This window comes from Haliotis asinina, chromosome 1 (assembly GCF_037392515.1).
Source record: "Haliotis asinina isolate JCU_RB_2024 chromosome 1, JCU_Hal_asi_v2, whole genome shotgun sequence".
In the NCBI taxonomy this organism is placed as follows: Eukaryota; Metazoa; Mollusca; class Gastropoda; order Lepetellida; family Haliotidae; genus Haliotis; species Haliotis asinina.
Genome location: NC_090280.1, coordinates 42,930,103 through 42,948,853, shown reverse-complemented (window position 1 = coordinate 42,948,853; position 18,751 = coordinate 42,930,103). Strand labels below are relative to the sequence as shown.

Here is an 18,751-nt window from a genome sequence, read left to right as displayed (position 1 = left end):
TCAGATTCTTTAACAACATGTGAGTCTTCGTTTGTCGGCGCCATGTGTGTGAATGTGATTATGAACAATGCATTCCTTGCAGAGCCCCCTGCCGCTAAACTCCTGTATCTCACGGATGTTGGAGAGGATATGACAAACCAACGGCAGCACTATGGAACTGCTTTACAGGACAGGGGCGGCAGGGTAGCCAAGTGGATACAGCGTTCGCTCGTCACGCTGAAGATCCAGGATCGAATCCTCACTAGGATACATTGTGTGAAAGCCCATTTCTGGTTCCCCCGCCCTGATATTGCTGGAATATTGCTAAAAGTGGCATCAAACTAAACTCACTCACTCATTTGAAAGGACAGCCACTGATAGTATATGAGCTAGAGACAACTTCGTTTATTGTTATGAGACCGTTAGCTAAACTTTCATACAACCCTTTCATAACTTAACAACTCTAAAGGCGTTCCTCAACTGTGATTGCAACCCTCAGTTTGTCAAGTGACAAGCCCCTCTACAAACTGTTTGACTAAGGAACACAATTTGTGGTGACCAGTATACACGTTTTCTTACACGTGTTTCATATACTTGACATGTTTATACCACCACAATCCTATTTCTGTAAAGAACATTAGTGAGAGCTGAAAGTGTTTGAATACCAAGCCTCGTCATACTAAAAAGAATCAATAAAAGCATGGCGTTCGAAGTGTATGAAAAGACTGTTTGGAGTGAGTAGTCTTCGTCAGACGGGTCACCAGTCGTACGTTCACCATAACTGGGTAGGGAGATGGCCTAATATGTCATATACGTCATTAATCTAGCATTACTTAGTTCTAATGCAAGCAGCATACGGTAACACACATGCACACATTCATACTCGTGTGAGCGTGTGAGCGTGTGAGCGTGTGTGTGCGTGTGAGCGTGTGTGTGCGTCTGAGCGTGTGAGCGTTTGAGCGTGTGGGATACGGGGAGAAAGCATTAACACATCCTGCATTGTACAAGCAGTAACAATGTGATGGGAAAAGATACAAGGTAAGGACAGATGGATGTTTATTTATAGTTACAAATACAGGTGAGTGACGAACTATGTTATCTAAAACCTTCCTAAAATCTTCTCACCAACAATGCTGAACTCTCCATGCTCAATATTGGAGCTGAGTGCACGCTTCTGGTTTGGCTGTTGCCCACCGACGTAGATATTCATCACTCCTGAGGACAAATCAAGATTTACTAACATGATTAAGCGTACTCTACGATCTCTCAGTTGCTTCGCTGTGGACAGGTTTTAGGGATGTTTCAATAGCTTACGTGAAGAAGCTACGGCCCTTGTTCTCGAAATTACCGCCGCTACTACAGATCCTAAGGTTTTAACACAGGAGCTAGGACATCCTACCGTTAGGAAAAGCAAGGCCCCGATCCCGTTAGTCCCTTCTGACATTAAGCATGATTTACTGAAGATTAATATTCTAAACCATATCTTCACGGGTGAACACCAAGGACCAACACAGGGACCTTTTACAGGTAGATCAACATCGAGACTATAAGTATTTATGTAAACACACGTCTAATCACCTTGTTTGATGACCCATCCGACATCATCCTGCCACACCGCCATGTCTCTTGCTGCTATACTGAAACCAAAGCCTATATACCCTCCCTGTTGTACACCGACACGTAGAAACTGGACCAGCTTCACCTTGGGCACAGTCATTGATACATTCTGCCATGAGATATACACCTGAATTACCTGAAATACACAGACACTACATGTCACCACAGATGGAAATAATCTTCCCTGTAAAGAATGCACGACTCTGGCGCCTGAGTTGAATATTGGTGAACAAAACAAACGGAAACACGAAGTAATCACAGAATGCTATACATGTACACTAGTATTTAGGAATCTCACAATGTTTCACAATAGTATTTAAGAATCTCATACTGTTTTGCATTATTATTCAAAAATCTCAATATGTACGTTTTACAGTAGCATTTAATATACAATATTCATACAATGTAACTGTTTACGAAATGTGACAAAGAGTTTTGTCTATGACTGGACTTACTTCATCACCGTCATAGCTCCCGGTGTTGGTTACAATCAGCCTCCCCGACAAGTCATCACCAGCATTCACCTCCTTGTCGAAGCTGAAGTTCGAATATTTAAACGTTGTGTAGGAAAGCCCGTAGCCAAATGGGAAAAGTGGTTCTTGAGTGAAATACCAGTAAGTCCGCTCCGCCATAGAGTAATTGGTCATAGCTGGAATCTGAAAACGTGGTTAGTGCGCTTAATATTTCTGTGGAAATCTGATAAAGGAACAGAATTAAGGGTATGACAGAAAACTCGTTTCGTCTAATATCCGTTCATCATACGCCACTCATCAACATCGTCAGAATGTCCACATGCAAGGTGTCATGTCAAGCTGATTACAGTGTAACAATAACATGGCCCGAATAGATAAATTCTATACCTTCATGAAATCCAAAAATCAAACAGTCACAAGACACCCTGCAATGCATATACTATGCCATGAATGTGAGATCCTCTGCATTACAGCTGTGATATTAGTTACTACATATTTGTGTATATTGCACCTTCTGCTACTGAAGTAAAATGTACTATAGGTCTGTGGCCTCTTCGGTACTGTAAATAAACATTGATTGATTGAATGACATGGCAGATAATGACAAGCTTTATGAATGAACAGCTTCTTTACTCATTTGATGCGCCGTTTCCACACAGATTTTGCATATACATATATGTGCTTAACGACGATACAGGAATCTGTTGCGAAACGTCGCATCTCCTGAATAAAGAAGTTCTTCATCCATAACCTTAGTGCTTATCTGACTCTTCAACCTCTGAAAATGCCACTCGAAGAGATAAGTTGGAATATTAACAACCACTGTCCTGATTTACTTATAACTGTACGAGTACCTGCTCGTCACTAGCTGGCCACGTGTAGCTCAGTCGTCCTCCAGGGGAAGAGAATGAACCTTTGTTGGTCAGAGATATATAGACGGCGTCTCCAGTAGTTTGACCAGGAAGGTAACATTCCAAGATGGCGGACACTCCAGGGTTGTCCACGGCCCAGGATATCTCAACAGGGCCGCCGTTAAACAACAACAGGACCACCGGTTTCGAGGCTGCAATTTGAACCAGCATTTCGTATGTAATAAACCACTTTGATTTCATCTAGTTCATCTAGTCCCAGGGCAGTGAAGAGTTGTCAAAGATACCAAGCTTCGTGTCAGGGTTCAAAGGCCTGGTTGGTTCTGATCATTTTTATGGTTCTTGGTTTGTTACTTCAGAGCCTTATAATGGAGCAACATGTTTGACATTCATGACCCGCAGCAGCTCCATCTAACCTCTAGCAATATGCTGCTTGCTGTGTGTGAGTTAATATTTATTGCCACATCGGCAATATTTCGGCCATAGCGTGACAAGAACAATGTATTATTATTGCATTATAAATGCAATTAGAAATTAAAATTCTGTTGAAGAACAATATCGCTACTAGCATGTCGCATACATTAAAGTAAAACTAAGATGGCATCATTAAACGATATTCTGAAGTAGAACACTACAATATAAAAAAATGGAATATAGACTGTCAACAACTGAAGGTATAGAGATCACTATGCTGGAGACATGGGGACTCGCAGTACTTTTACTACCTACTTGGACGCTAGCTGAATTTACGTCATACCCTCAACTGATGACAGCTACCTGCTCTGATACAAGTGACAAGAGACAGCTACTTGCTGTGGTACACGTAACAAGAGACAGCTACTTGCTGTGGTACACGTAACAAGAGACAGCTACTTGCTGTGGTACACGTAACAAGAGACAGCTACTTGCTGTGGTACACGTAACAAGAGACAGCTACTTGCTGTGGTACACGTAACAAGAGACAGCTACTTGCTGTGGTACACGTAACAAGAGACAGCTACTTGCTGTGGTACACGTAACAAGAGACGTATGTATACCGTATGGTCAGGGATGTATTTCCCTGATGATTTATCAGACGGTGATATTTAACAACGTCTACAGATGCACCTACTGTTGGCTACGACATCCTTCAGCAGCTGCAGCTGACTGCCCGGCAGCTGTATGGTTGTCCGGTCTTTACCCTCAGACTCAACAGAGGTACCTATTGCAAACCAAACCATGGATGACGTCATATTTTGGTCTGATAATGCAGCTATCACTGGTGTGCGTCGGATAGCACACATCGCATATCGTATATCTAAGCTCGTAGGGGCAGATGAAATAAAGGATAGTTCTGCTCATGTAGTGCCAATATTAAAGGATATTTGCATTGTGATCCACTATTCAATTTGCATTATGACCCTCTGTTCAGTTTGCATTGTAATCCTTTATTCAGTTTATATTGCGATCCTTTATTCAGCTTGCATTGTAATACTCTTTTCAATTTGCATTGTAATTATGTATTCAATCTATATTGCGATCCTGTATTCAATGTGCTATGTGATCTTTTATTCAGTTTGCAGTGTGATCCTTTATTTTGTTTGCAGTATGATCTTTTATTCATTTTGCAGTGTGATCCTTTATTCGGTTTGCGTTCTGACCCTTTATTAAATTTGTATTGTCATATTGAAGTCAAACTGCCTACAAGAACCGTCACACTTGTCTCAGACAGACTCGGCCACTTACCATGCCCAAGACAGACAAAGACAACATCTGCTCCTTGTATGGTGGTTGTCACTGTCTGGGGATCATACTTCTGACACCATGTGTCATTGCATCCCGAGGCCAAGGCCACCGTGCTGGCTAATCTTTTGAGCCCCATGTACGGCGTGACGACAAAGCGGGGATCTGGAAAGGCCGTATAGTCCCCGAACAGATCCTGACTATTGTTGGACATTGGCCCGACAACCTGCAACAACACAATTACAGTTTACATTTGGAACATAGCATTAGTTTATGTTTAATCACAAGGCTTCGTCCACGACCATCCACTCATAACCTTACACACATACGGTCGACAACAGTTCCGGTTTGAAGTACTCTTATCCTAAGATTAAATATTGTTTGCCGTGAGCAATCGAAGACTCTTGCTACACCGACCAGACTGACCAGCATCAAAACTCCCCGCTAACACTTTAGCGCTCTTGATTTGAAAGGTGTGGCATTTCCAAGCAAATATTAAAATGAAAAGTTTAATTTGTTATGCCAACTCACATTCAATGTGCGTGTTTAGTTTAAGCAATCATGCTCGAATAAGCTTTTTTCCATCTTACCAGGCTGCAAGGTCAAGGTTTGGGAGGAAACTTACTATTTCTAGAAATTAACGCATCTACACTGTTTACTATTGTTTATTACTCGTATAAATTTATGTGAATAAACATAAAGAGAAAAATGTCGAAATTTATCAGTCATGTTTTCAGTTGTGCTGGGAATAGACTAGATCTTTATTCGGCGTACCTGTTGCATGAAGCCAAACCCTCCCTGGAGCATGACCCCCACCCCAACCCCACCCACCCCCAAAGAAGGATTATTAGTCACAGAATCACACGAAGTGTGTGGCAAATTGTGAAAAATACCATTTATCACAGATGTTGACACAACAACAACGAGTCAGCTTTTGTTGCTTCTTGGTTCTTAAATTCGATTTTAAAACCTATTGTTTGTAAACCCGGATCGACAAACATAATTGGGTCATTACAAAAGATGTCCAAAGGTAATCAGACTTTGGACTGGCCACGTATGCAGGATCAAATCTTATGTTCCTTACAAACTACATTCATTTGCATAGCCATCAAAATCCGGGGAATATATCCCATGTATAAACTTTTTGGTGAAATTAGCCGAAACCGAAATATATATACTGAGAGAAACCAATATAGGATTAGGGGAAGGTTCAAGCTTTCCTTTAATATTTTCCATATTTCATCAAGAACTGTGCTGATAAAAACTGTAAAGTAATAAAGGAACGCTTGGATTTGCCTGTGATCGTTTATTAGTTTCTCTTATTATATTTCCTAAATCAAAAACGAGAAGTGCTTTCAAAAATAACGTTTTCAAAAATAACGTTTTCTATAAAATAGGTTTGTGGGATACGACTGACACTACATGTGCGGATGATATAGTGGTGACCCACACAGCTGACAGTCGTGTAAACCATGCTACAGGGAATTGTACACTGTCGTTTACCACCACACTCTACGAGTTAAATAGTAATGTTAATTCTTTGTAAACTTTGTGGTGGTGAATTCAAAGGATAGGCCTGTTAGTTATACAGTTGTGACTGGTAAGAGGCCAGCTATTATGACAGTGCCTCAGATCGTCTCTGGGAACGAAGGTTGTTCATGCATTACTCTGACGTCATGATAACAGTAACAACCCGTGTTACAACTGATCTTCAGTAACCCACGCTTGTCATCAGAGGCGACTGACGGGATCGGGTGGTCAGACTCGCTGACTTAGCTGACACATGTCATCGGTTCCCAGTTGCGTAAATCGATGCTGTTGATCACTGGGTTGTCTGGTCCAAACTCGATTAGTTACAGACCGCAGCCGTACAGCTGAAGTATTGCTGTGAGTGGCGTTTTAAGCAACGTGTAGTCCATTCCAATCCACCCAATAAATAGCTGAATATTACGTTTGTGATTAATAAAACCACCAGTTTCGTATGATACCAACAGCTATTTTGCTGAAGTTCTTCTTGAGCGGCAATGTGTTGTTTTCGTTTTTCAACAAGACAAATGTGTTGATGGCCGCCCTGAGTGCTAGCTCCCTGTGTTCCGAGCTGAGAACAACTTCATCCTTGTCCAGAGCCGCATACGGGTTCATACTGGTTGGGTCGAACTCCCCGATCCGGAAGCGGGTGTAGAAGAGCGGCTTGACACTCTCCCGGACGAAGTCTTCAGTCAATTTGCCTTGTTCTATTGCAGGAACTGGAACACACAAGTGGAGCGGTGTAACAGTAGCAGCTAGTATTATATCATCCGTGTTTCTACTCTTCGTATCACTTGCTCGATAATGGTATTATTATCTACACCGAAACGTCGCACTTGTTTTGATAAAGAAGTTGACTATACATGGGACTTGGGTTTCCTTTATCCTCCTAAAATGTCCGGCAAAAAGTATAACGTTGTTAGTTGTGTCCAATGGACTGGACGGCAAACCTTCGAGAAAAAATGTCAGCCAGTGGGTGTGCATTCTTGAGCGAGAACTGTTAAAGGCTAGAATATGTTATCTGGCTGGACATTCACTTGGTACTGAATGTAAGGGTATGTTAACAAAATCACGCTTCGTTCACACGGCAGGTTTTCTATATATAAAGAATAAGGTAATAAAACAACAGAACAAGACAAATCAACTTGATCACATAAACAAGGTACAAATACTTTAGTTTCATTTTGGACCATTTGCTTCGTGAAGTCTCAAATGTTTCATTTTAACCTAAGTAATCTTTTAAAGATCATGTTTTCGTTTTAGAGAAGGTATTTAGTCAAGTTGACGGGTTGGAAACACGAATACCCAGTCAAGAATGTTACGCCGCCACAGCGTTATGCTTTAGTTGTTACAATGCTTATCTATATACTCATTTACGTTGTCTTAACGTTCTGGCCTGACCTTGTGATGCGTCATTTTTACGTCCAGACATAATAACGGTATTTGCCACTGACGTCTGAAGGTTTTATTTAAGGCTTGAATGTATGTTTCTTTCGTTGCATTGAGTTATGAAACTAAAAACCAATGTGCAAACTGTATGAATCCGCGTAGCAGATAAGAAACAAGGGGGAAAGTTACTGTTTATTCGTCAATATGTATGTTGTTTTGGTCGTGTGTTTTCTGAAACTGTAGTTGCATAGTGAGGAAAGAATCCAAAGTGGAACGTTTTCCAGAAAGCTCTAGCATGACATCAAGTTACAAGAAACGGTTTAACGTTGTAAGGAGCAAATATCATCGTGCTAAGAACCTCATAGTGAACGTTTAAGAAAAAAAGAAGAAAAGCACCATCGTGTCATCAAGTTAATAGAAACGTTGTTATAACTTTGTGAGGAGCCCAAAACATAAAGCTTCCTCGACGTAAATTTGCAACGTTGTTATTACATTGTGACGTAACGTTATACAATGACGTAATACTAACGTTGTGACATAACGTTATACAATGACGTAATGCTAACGTTGTGACATAACGTTATACAATAACGTAATGCTAACGTTGTGACATAAGTTTATACAATGACGTAATGCTAACGTTGTGACAAAACGTTATACAATGACGTAATGCTAACGTTGTGACATAACTTTATACAATGACGTAATGCTAACGTTGTGACATAACGTTATGCAATGACGTAATGCTAACGTTGTGACAAAACGTTATACAATGACGTAATGCTAACGTTGTGACATAACTTTATACAATGACGTAATGCTAACGTTGTGACATAACTTTATACAATGACGTAATGCTAACGTTGTGACATAACGTTATACAATGACGTAATACTAACGTTGTAACATAACTTTATACAATGACGTAATACTAACGTTGTGATATAACTTTGTGTCATGACGTTACCAAGTAACAACCGTCCCACGAGGTGGCAAAAGTATTCTGTTTAAGCTGGGTACCTTCATAAAAGTCATTAAAGCGCTGTCTCCATCCTAACATCTTGCCTTTCCGTCGTCACACTTTCACTTTCACTACATTTCAACAGTTTCTAGAAATGAAAAAAGTCTCTCCTTTTCATTAGATTTTATGAATATAATTAGGAACCTTTTTTAGTTAAAATATGTTCATTACAGAGACTTGTTAGCTTTCTGAGCCTGTTTGGTCTTGTTCGATGGTTATGAAGGTACGACTGATATATATATCACCTAGTGGATATTCTACGTTATACTATAGTTCGTTTGGCTCAAAAGCGGACCGATGAACATGATAGACAGTGAGTTCTTGTTCGATGTTATGAAGGTACGACTGATATATATATATCACCTAGTCGATATTCTACGTTGTGAGAAAACAACGATCAACCATACTATAGTTAGACATCAACTCCAACATTTCTAAACGACTACTGCCACCACCACACCACGGGTACATTTTGACACCGATACATACTGATAGAGTTGTAAATCTTCCAATCTCCCCCTTGTAGTTCCAGGTTGCAGCCGGCGTTCAGACATGCCGCCGCCGTATCGACGCTGTCGTTGAGGTAGTGATGGTGTGTAATGATGGAGGTGAGCTCGCCGGCGTCAGAGGCGATATATCCTTTGAAGTTCCACTCACCTCGAAGAATGTCTGTTAGCAAGGCCTTGTCTGCACACGCTGGCAAGCCGTTGATACTGTGAAGGTTTGTTAATCGTCTCAACTATGTATGCACCTACCTAAATGTTTTTTTTCTCTTTAATTCGTTATTCTCGGAGGAAGCAGTAAGTGTATACACTATGTATACAGAGAATAGACTCACCGAGTGTTTTGTTTGTTTGTTTGTTTCTACTTATCGATACAACATCCCATACAACAATAATGCAAGGAATATCTTTTGTCAATGTACTTTACTGAAAAAGATTTTCATGCTGTTTCCATTTGTTATGGTATTAGTGAAGCCTTGCTTTACCATGATATCTTTTTCTATGTTGTGTTGGTAGTTCAATTCTCTATTTTTAGAAACCTGATAAATGCGGGGTTCGATTTGTAAGTTTACATTAATAGATATGAAATTCAGCTGATAAATTTATCAAGTGTTCTACATATTCTAGTACATTATCGTGCATGCACCTCTCTACATGTTCTACAATACTAAGCATTCACCTACCTTATATTCTATAACAATACTAAGCATTCACGTACCATATATTCTATAACAATACTAAGCATTCACCTACCATATATTCTATAACAACACTAAGCATTCACCTACCATATATTCTATAACAATACTATATATACACTTCCCTACTTATTTTATAAAGATTGTATGCATGCTCTCCCTAAATATTCTATAACAATACTATGCATGCATGTGAATAGTTTATCATTCTTCGGGTGTATCAGGGAGACTCTAACATGTTGTAGATGATCCCTTGATGTGGCATGTACCTGTTGTAGGCACAGACAAAGGCGTATGTCCCCGACTCCACACACCGCCTGAATGGGGGTAGAAAGTAGGTCCGCATGTCGTACTCGGACACCTGGTGATGGGGGAAGAGTGAGTTAGTGAGTGAACATGGCGGATGTACAGCAGCATTGGATAGTACATGTATATCATTTATTCTGCGACTAGTCCTCTCTATGTGAAGTAACCTTTTACCAAGCTGATGAACTGCATGGATGAGGTGCAAACAAACCAGGAAGCAAATGGCCAGGGGACTGTCTAGTATTCAAACCCACAAACATGTTTTTCCTCTTAGACCAATAGACCACTTGGAACCATATACATCATATCACACAGCAAATATTGTATCATAACATTGAAATTCCTTACTTATCCAGAACTAGGATGTGAATATTCCCGTAAGTTAACGTTTAAGGTGGGTAAAATAAAGTTGTGAGAGAGGATTGGGATGAGACACAGCGAGTTAGCTCAAATTGGGAGAAATCTTGCATAAAGTGAATGTTATATAAACAGTGTGAATGGAATTACATCGTTTGAGATTGTTTGAGTGAATATCGTTTGAAAACGATATAAACAAAATGCCCATCCCATATCACCACCCAGATTCTGTTCTTAAAGGTGACAAAACGTATTCTTTGAATAAGCTACCACCAGCTGTTATGATTGCTCATAACTGGCACTGGCGTTTGCTAGTGTTGCAAACAGCGATATAAAGCTATAATCTGTTCTGGAATTGGTTTAGTGTAGGAGCAACAGCTGCCACGTTTGTATAACGTGACTCCTATCGAAACTACTATGCCGCGAGCTGATTCCAGCGACCCATTTTCCATTTTCTGAAGTTTCACATTTACGCCTGTTAGTGATTATTTAAATCTTACGGGGACATGTACCTTTGCATCAAAGTCCAGCCTGCGGATAGGCCAGCTGTCAGGTCCAGCGGAGAGAGCAAAATGGTTGCAGGTCGAACTGACCCGGAGGTACCTTGGATGGTATCCTTGGAGACCAAATATGTGCTGGTTAGCGAGTTCGCCAATGTGGAAAGGGTCTTCTCCAAATGTTTCCTTTGTCCATGTTTAAACAGAGGGTGTATTTTATATAGATATAAAGAGAAAATCAATGTGCGATAACTAGAAAAATATATATTTCCAGTATAAGTCTTTTATATAAGTTTGACATTCATAATTTACCTTGCGATAATTGGATAAAACATGACCTTTCATTCATGTGAAATACTTTCATTGATCAATGACGCTTTAAGAAGTTGTCTAACTTCCCAGGAGGGTTACAACTGTGAAAAAAACATTACCCGCTGCCATGGTAACTACCAAACTCTCCGCCAAAAAGTTTTATCGCTAGCAGTCGTATAATATCACGCTTGCAATCCACAGAGTTCGAAAACCGTTCGATTAGCTGTTTGTGAGTTCACGATGTGCACATTTATTTTACCTACTTTTACTGCTTTTTGAAAACAAGTTTATACATTGAATCGTTTGTACAAACACTGTTCACATAATAAACCATTTTTATAGCAGCTTTAAGCTTGTCGGAATATGTTCCACTGGTTCTAATATTCCAGTCGAGAAACAAACGACATTTTGTTTACATGTCATATGGTCGGTAGCGATCTTCAAAATAAATAAAATAATAACATTTAACATGTCAGTAAGATAAATACGATATATGCTGCGCTCTCGGGTAATAGGGTCTGGTGTGACACTGCTACGAACACGCGTATTTCGGAAATCGAGGAAATGTCGTTCATCATCGCTTCTCTCATCCTCCTTTCCCGATAAATAAATAATGAGTCATCTCCTGACCTGACCTCTGCCCCAGCGCGGGTCACGGAACATGTCCACGTTGGGGTCAAGGCAGGTCGGCCCCATGTGGATGTTCAGGGGCACCTTGTTTTTCAGGAAGTAGTTGTAGAAAGCCCTCTGTTCCGCTGCTGCAGCTTTAGCCACCTCGTACACCAACAACTTGCTGTTGAAACATAACATCAATACACCTACAATGTGTGGGATATCAATATATGCGATACACCCGCAGTACACCAACAGCTTGCTGTTGAAACATAACATCAATACACCTACAATGTGTGGGATATCAAGATATCCAATACACCCACAGTACACCAACAGCTTCCTGTGGGTCTTGACTGGCCCACATGAGGGGATGGCAGGACGGTTCTTAACACACTGGTCAATAAACATGCCTGTCGCTTATACCGTTATCTGGTGGTTGTATTATGTGACTTCTAATTGGTAATGACCCCAGCATGTGTAGCCCCCATACAGATATTCTCAGTCTCAGATTCTCTGGTCTCCCTGGGGCTCCTTTTCGATTTAAATGGGTTAGTTTGTTACTTTCAAAATTATATATATTTAGGGACTAAGCTTGTGTACCGTCGTTACACTGTTGTTTGGTCACGTCCAGTGCATGGTTTCATTGCCATGGTTTCAAATGCGGAAATATCCAGATTGTTAAAAATACTTGTTTAGTCCTTCCCCAGACTCAAAAGTTCCAGCAAAGTGGTAAAGTGTTTGCTAGACCTTCATCACTTCAACCTTTAGTCATCAACCCTGTGAAAACCATGGGTGCCAAAACTTAAAAAGATGGTGTATCATAACTCATTGCATACATAGTCAAGGACTATCCGGGTCCCAGGTTTAAAAGCTAAAACAATTTGTGGCCTGCCTCGCCCAATATTTCGAACTGCAAAAATACAAAAAATGGAAACACAAGATAGTAAGGAGATAAGATAAAAGGAAATTCTGAAAAAACGAGTGTTTTGTTTTTAGATATGCTACCACAGTGCACCACAGTGCTGCCACAGTGCACCTGGCACCGAGGTCTTCCGTAGTTCTATGACTTACTCAAAGGAAGCCCCAAGTCCGATGAACTGTGGAAAGGCCGTGGCGTTCTGGTTATTCGCACCTCTACCACAGTCACTCCAGAAGACGTACTGTCCGATCCCTAGTCTAGGAATGGCAGGACTTGGACCTTGTCCATTGGCGAGTTGGTCTTGTATCTCTTGGATGGTGAGGCGACTGACCAGGTCATCCACGCGCTCCTTCCAGGACAAGGAAGTGTTCCTGAAGGGATATATCGCCTGGACAGTGGTCAACGTCAACATGTACAGCAACAACAACATGTTGGAGCGACGTGTTAGACACTGTGGAAGATCTCGCTTATATGGGCTTATCTGAACCCTGAGGTCGTAAACTAGCGAGTCCGTTTGACCTTTGCCTGGAATAGTTTTGACAGTGAATGAGTGAATTTGGTTTTTTGCCGCTTTTATCAATATTCCAGATGTGACCAACGCACGATCGAACCCGGGTCTTTTGGTTTGACGTGCGAACGCTTTAACCATTAGGCTACCTCACTGTCATTGTAAAATGTTACCGTGTAACGTGAATGACGGATTGCTTGATTTTGAATTTGATGCTAATGCATTTTCTGTTTGTAAACAATAGCGTAATGAATAGATTTGTTTGTTTGTTTGTTTTGAAAAGTGACATTTAAACCTATTACTTAACGTGTGTATAGATAAGATAAGATAAGATAAGGTAAAGGGCCTCAAAATGATACATACAAAATTTACAAACACACTTACTCACTCACTCACGCACTCACTCAATGTCAGGTGGTCGTACAGGACAGGCTCAGTGCCTGTCACCTGACATCATAGTATCACTGGAATGTCTGCTCCCGGTTTGATTATTTACAGACTGCCCTGACATAATCTGAATGTTGCTGAGTGATTGTATGAATAGATAGAAATTACCCTGCTAATACAAGGTCCAGTAATACGTTCCAGCGTATGACCGTATCTTATGTTCAATACTTTGTTATCTTTATCATGCATGACTGTTGTATAATACTGATTGTGAATTTGAAACTGTCCTCCTTCATATGTGTTAAAAATATCTTCCCCATGTTTAGTTTTCATTGGATATCCAGGAGGCACAACCCTCTGGAAACCCCGGGTATTTTACACTATGTTAGACAAGTATGTTTTGTTCAGCAGGATTAAGGACCGTCCGTAGTCCCCAAAGCGTCTGGACAAATACATCTGAGAGTAGAGTAAATTCATTTTCGCAACTATGTATGGTTAAAAGGCAGTGATATGAACATCTGCTGCTGTTAATGATTGTTAACCGTTGTTTTAAAAACTGATGATTCTGGTATCAGTCGTGCCATGTGTAATGAACAGTATCGTCAATGTTGGTCCAATGAAAGCCACGAAAGAGACTCCTCTTGGCAAGTGAGTCGAACGATCGGGCCACAACGTTATAAACTTGATTCCGTCAGCCATGAAAAATTAACCATGCGTTTTGCCTTAAAGTATAAGCAACAGGGTATATGTCCTTGTACGCAGTGGATCAAAACTAGCGTTTGGTTGTGTGTTTTAAAAACAACATTTAACAACTGTTAATACTCTTCCCTGTCAGGATGATTGTTCTGTTTGTATCGATATCGCCGTTGCATAGAAATGGGATTGTTGTGTTGCTTCAGACAGTTAAAAAACGTACTGCCTAATTACGTTTTGCGAGTGAAAAGTTATACCGGTGGGAACATCCCTTCGATTTCCATTGTACCAGTCTCATTACTTTATCGTTACTTCGTCTTTAATGCTTAATATAGGATAGGCTCCACTTAAACAGTCTTCATCCGAGTAGTGACAGTGTCCGTCCCAAAGATATCGGGTTCCCCAGCTGAACAATATATGTATGGAATCTTACCCAAGTGTCTACTGATAACGATTATATCAACACGAGTTGATGAACTTACAAATATCCGAGGCTTGTCGAGTATGATTCATCTGTTATTAACGAGTGTTCATATAACTGTTATCCGTAGTCATGAGGCTGAATTTTCCATTTATAATTCTGTATAACTGTTCATCAGTTTTCAATATATGATGTACATCTCTGAACCCTGTGCTACCATTAGACTTGCAGCGATGTCATAGCACCGTGACGTGATCAGGTTCTTGCAACAGCAAACAAACAAACAGACTACATCAATATCATTTAGTATGATCCTCTTTACAAGTACGACTCAAAACCATCCGGCTCTTTCAATATTATTCACCTGTCACGCTATCATAACAGTTACCTTTGGTTTTCTGTGTTCGCATTCCAAACACCCGGTACCATATAATGACGTTGACATCAACAGCAGTCGTGAGCCTTACTCCAAGTCACAGGGGCGAGAACTGAATCTGAAACCATACCTGCTTGAACTCGTGTGGTTCAATATAGAACTGGACCAGAAGATACACAGAAATGCCTACCCGTTCTATTTCAGATCAGATTTCACACGTTTCTGTAAACGGCACTGTTCACAGAGTTTACATAATAGGAATAAAGCACTTGAAACTGATCAATTTTCGTCAAGTAAATACCGGATTGTCACAGTGAAATATCTCTGTGCTTAATATAACCCGTGAAGTTTCAAGTTAGAATTCTTCTTCAGCAACCCACGCTTGTCGTAACTTGGTCGTAAGAGGCGACTAACGGGGTCCAGTGGTCATGCTCGCCGAAGTACTCAGACCGATGCTCATGCTGTTCATCACTGGACTGTCTGATCCAGTCTTATTTACATAAAACTACCAACTAACTGGAATATTGCTGCATGATGCGTTAAGCAACATATCACCAGACCCATCATTTAGTTCAGTTTAATGACGTCATTTAACGACACAATTCCAAACTTGAATGAACATGAATATTGAAACCTTTTTAATTCAGTATTGGTATCGCTAATTCTGGTAAGAATTCAATACAAAATCTTTGATCTTACTACACAAAGTGTCTCTGCAATCGCACTGGTCTGATGCAGTCAGCGTTGCTAAGGATACAGTAGGTGTTGTATCGGATTTAGCCGAAATGGTTTAGTAAACAAACAACACAATAAAATGTCATATATAAACTATTGTTCATGTAGATGACTGCTCTGTGTGGGTTGTCGGTTGGTGAGGTGTGCTAATGTCGTTTCACCCTGTCCCAAAACTCAAACATAGATCAAACTGAGGATGCATCCAGGAAACAAAGGAAAACTGTTAACTTTAACATGCAAAATACATGCGTCTGCAGCATGTGACAAAGATTTCTTTCTATTTCCTGCCGTGTTTATGGCAATCATGTTTCACGAGGATTGTTAATTACAGACAGGTGTACATTCTATTCAATCCTGTATTGTCACCACTCGCATTAAAGGTGTAATGATCTAGTAATCATTAAACATTTAATGACTTTCAATTATATCTATACACATTTTGGGTGGAGATGTCAATTACTTATGGATAGGTGTTCGGGAGTCAGTTCTATTGCCAACAGGTTTAACCGACAGTGAATGGGTATGACTGAAGTAACTTTTAACAACATCACGTCTGGGGACACCAGAAGGGGAATGAACAATTGTAAACATCAACACGGGACTGGAACATGGGTCTTCTGCATAACAGGCGAGCGTTTTATCCACTACCCTACCTTTCAGGAAGAAAAAAGGATGGCCACAGTACATGTTTCATATCGACTACGATTTATAAGTCTTGTAGGTCTACGTTCTATGTTATGTTATCCTATCTTACCATTTCAATATCCAAGTTCAGTATTACATGTGCACCAAGATGATAATGTGTCCGTATATAATTTAAAGAAGTACAATTTCGTGTTTAGCATTCTTTACACGAGACAGTGCATGCATGTGATGCGCACATGAACAGAGCATTGTCGTCCAGTTTAGACAAACTAGAAAGATACCAATGATGGCTGTGGCAAAGCCATTTTCTCTGTATGTAATCTTATGTCTTGGTGGCATATGATCAGAATACTTAGTTACATATAATCCTAAGCCTTGGTTACATGCTATCTTAAGCTTAGGTTACATACAAACTTAATCCTGAGTTATATTTACATCTAATCCTTGGTAACATACAATCTCAATCCTTACCTACATATAATTTAAATCTTGGTTACATAAAACCATAAACATTGGTTACATACCATCTTATCCCTTGGTTAAATAGAATCGTAAGCCTTCGTTACATATAACCCCAAGCTTTGTTTACATACCATGTTGTCCCTTGGTTACTTACAATTTTAAGCCTTGGTTAAATACAGTCTTAAGTCTTGGTTGCATACAATCTTAAGCCATGGTTACATATCATCTTAAACCTGGTACAGAATGGTCAATCCAAGGTAAAGTGGAACACTACTATACGTGAGAGGGTGTTATTAACTTTGTGACAGGTGTATTGAGTCTTCATCAAGGAACGAGTGTATGGCTTACCAGTGACTGTGCCCATTATCTTTACTGTCAGGTTATTACTGGTGTCACCACCACGACCACACATCCACAAAAATGGCTCATCCAGTGTGGAGTTGGTGGTTAGAATCACGTCGTGACGGTTCAATGTGGTATCAACAGAGATCCGCCCTGACACGCACAGGATATATTCAGGATCGTTATCCTTGTGAAGCATCTCAAACTAATATCTCCAGTTTGTTTGGAATATCTGAACCCAGTTCCTATACCACAAAACAGTGCTTACAGCACGACCTAGCCCATGTGTACAAGACAGAGTACACGACTGTCCCTCTACAGCTGGTGTTGATGTGAGGTTGAACGTTGACGGCGAAGCAAATGAAAGATAGCTGTAGCAGTTGACCGGGATATTGTCCAGAAATCTGTTACATGAAGTCAGGTCAGTGAAGGTGAAAAGGTAACGTGATGTGGTGTACCTCTGTATCTTATAATAATAACAATCCTACAACTTCGATTTGCAATCATAATGTTATATAAAGAGATGCATGACATAAACAGTGGATTAATAGGGCAAACGCCTTTCGCTATCACTATGTAGTCATTTTCTTACACAATGGATACAATCGGGCTTAACGTATATGGGGACATGCATGTGTTCGTGTGCAGCTTGTATTAGTCCGGACATTTGCCGCTACGGTTCCACAACGGTATCCTACCACAGTTTCACGTGGATCCTCCATTCGTACACACTCCAAGCCGATCAAATCTTTTTCTAAATCTGAATAACACGGTTGTGGTAGCATGGAGATAAACATGCTGTGTTGGAAAATCAGAGATATATAACGAAATTATAATAGCTCTATTTGTTTAATCTAAAACCTCTCGCTAGGCGTTTTAAATCAAATTTAGGGAGATATTAAATTTCGTTGTATACCTCTGATTTTCCAACACAATATGTTTATCTTAAGTAGAGTTTCTCCTACAACGACTTAGCTACCTTTCAGATGTGACCAAGGACAGGGGAAGAAGTGGGCATGGTACACCGAAATTCTCATGTATTTCTGAAATAGATTTCAATGGCATTTGAAAACAGATCAACAGATTTGGGCTTAAATCATGCTATTGGTGACTTACATGTTGCACTACGTTTGCATAATACCTTAGACACAGTGTCACATCCACTAAATGTGCCCCAGAATGCCCAGTGAAGTCTTGAGTCTGAAATGCTCAATTACAAGAATGATAGCGTGACGTCATCGTAATCAATTTTATAATTGATAGGCAGTGGATTTAGTAGAGGACATCACTGACAGTGTAACATTGTGTTAGATAATTACTTGGATTGAGAAAACATAGCTGCAAATAGATTAAGACAGTGCAGTCTGAAACAAAAAAC

The 18,751-nt window shown here is 40.2% G+C and overlaps 1 protein-coding gene across 1 annotated transcript; it reads right to left on the bottom strand.

Moving 5' to 3' along the window:
* Positions 1-1,020: 1,020 nt before the first annotated feature.
* On the bottom strand, positions 1,021-13,285 carry LOC137279084 (uncharacterized). Its single transcript, XM_067811563.1, has 12 exons — positions 12,957-13,285; positions 11,901-12,063; positions 10,974-11,144; positions 10,068-10,159; positions 9,087-9,310; positions 6,653-6,906; positions 4,664-4,886; positions 4,050-4,139; positions 2,924-3,132; positions 2,052-2,252; positions 1,558-1,732; positions 1,021-1,194 (listed from the first exon to the last, which is right to left on the bottom strand). The coding sequence occupies exons 1-12, from the start codon at positions 13,232-13,234 to the stop codon at positions 1,079-1,081; spliced, it is 2,196 nt and encodes a 731-aa protein (XP_067667664.1). The 5' UTR covers positions 13,235-13,285; the 3' UTR covers positions 1,021-1,078.
* Between the last annotated feature and the right edge of the window lie 5,466 nt (positions 13,286-18,751).

What these genes read in the sequence shown, in the direction of transcription:
- LOC137279084 (XM_067811563.1), bottom strand. Translation starts at nt 13,234, where the DNA reads ATGTTGTTGTTGCTGTACATGTTGACGTTGACCACTGTCCAGGCGATA. An exon ending in CTTTGTCTGTCTTGGGCATG is followed by an intron (nt 4,140 to 4,663) that starts GTAAGTGGCCGA and finishes GGTTTGCAATAG; the next exon opens with GTACCTCTGTTGAGTCTGAG. An exon ending in GGCCAGCTAGTGACGAGCAG is followed by an intron (nt 2,253 to 2,923) that starts GTACTCGTACAG and finishes CCACGTTTTCAG; the next exon opens with ATTCCAGCTATGACCAATTA.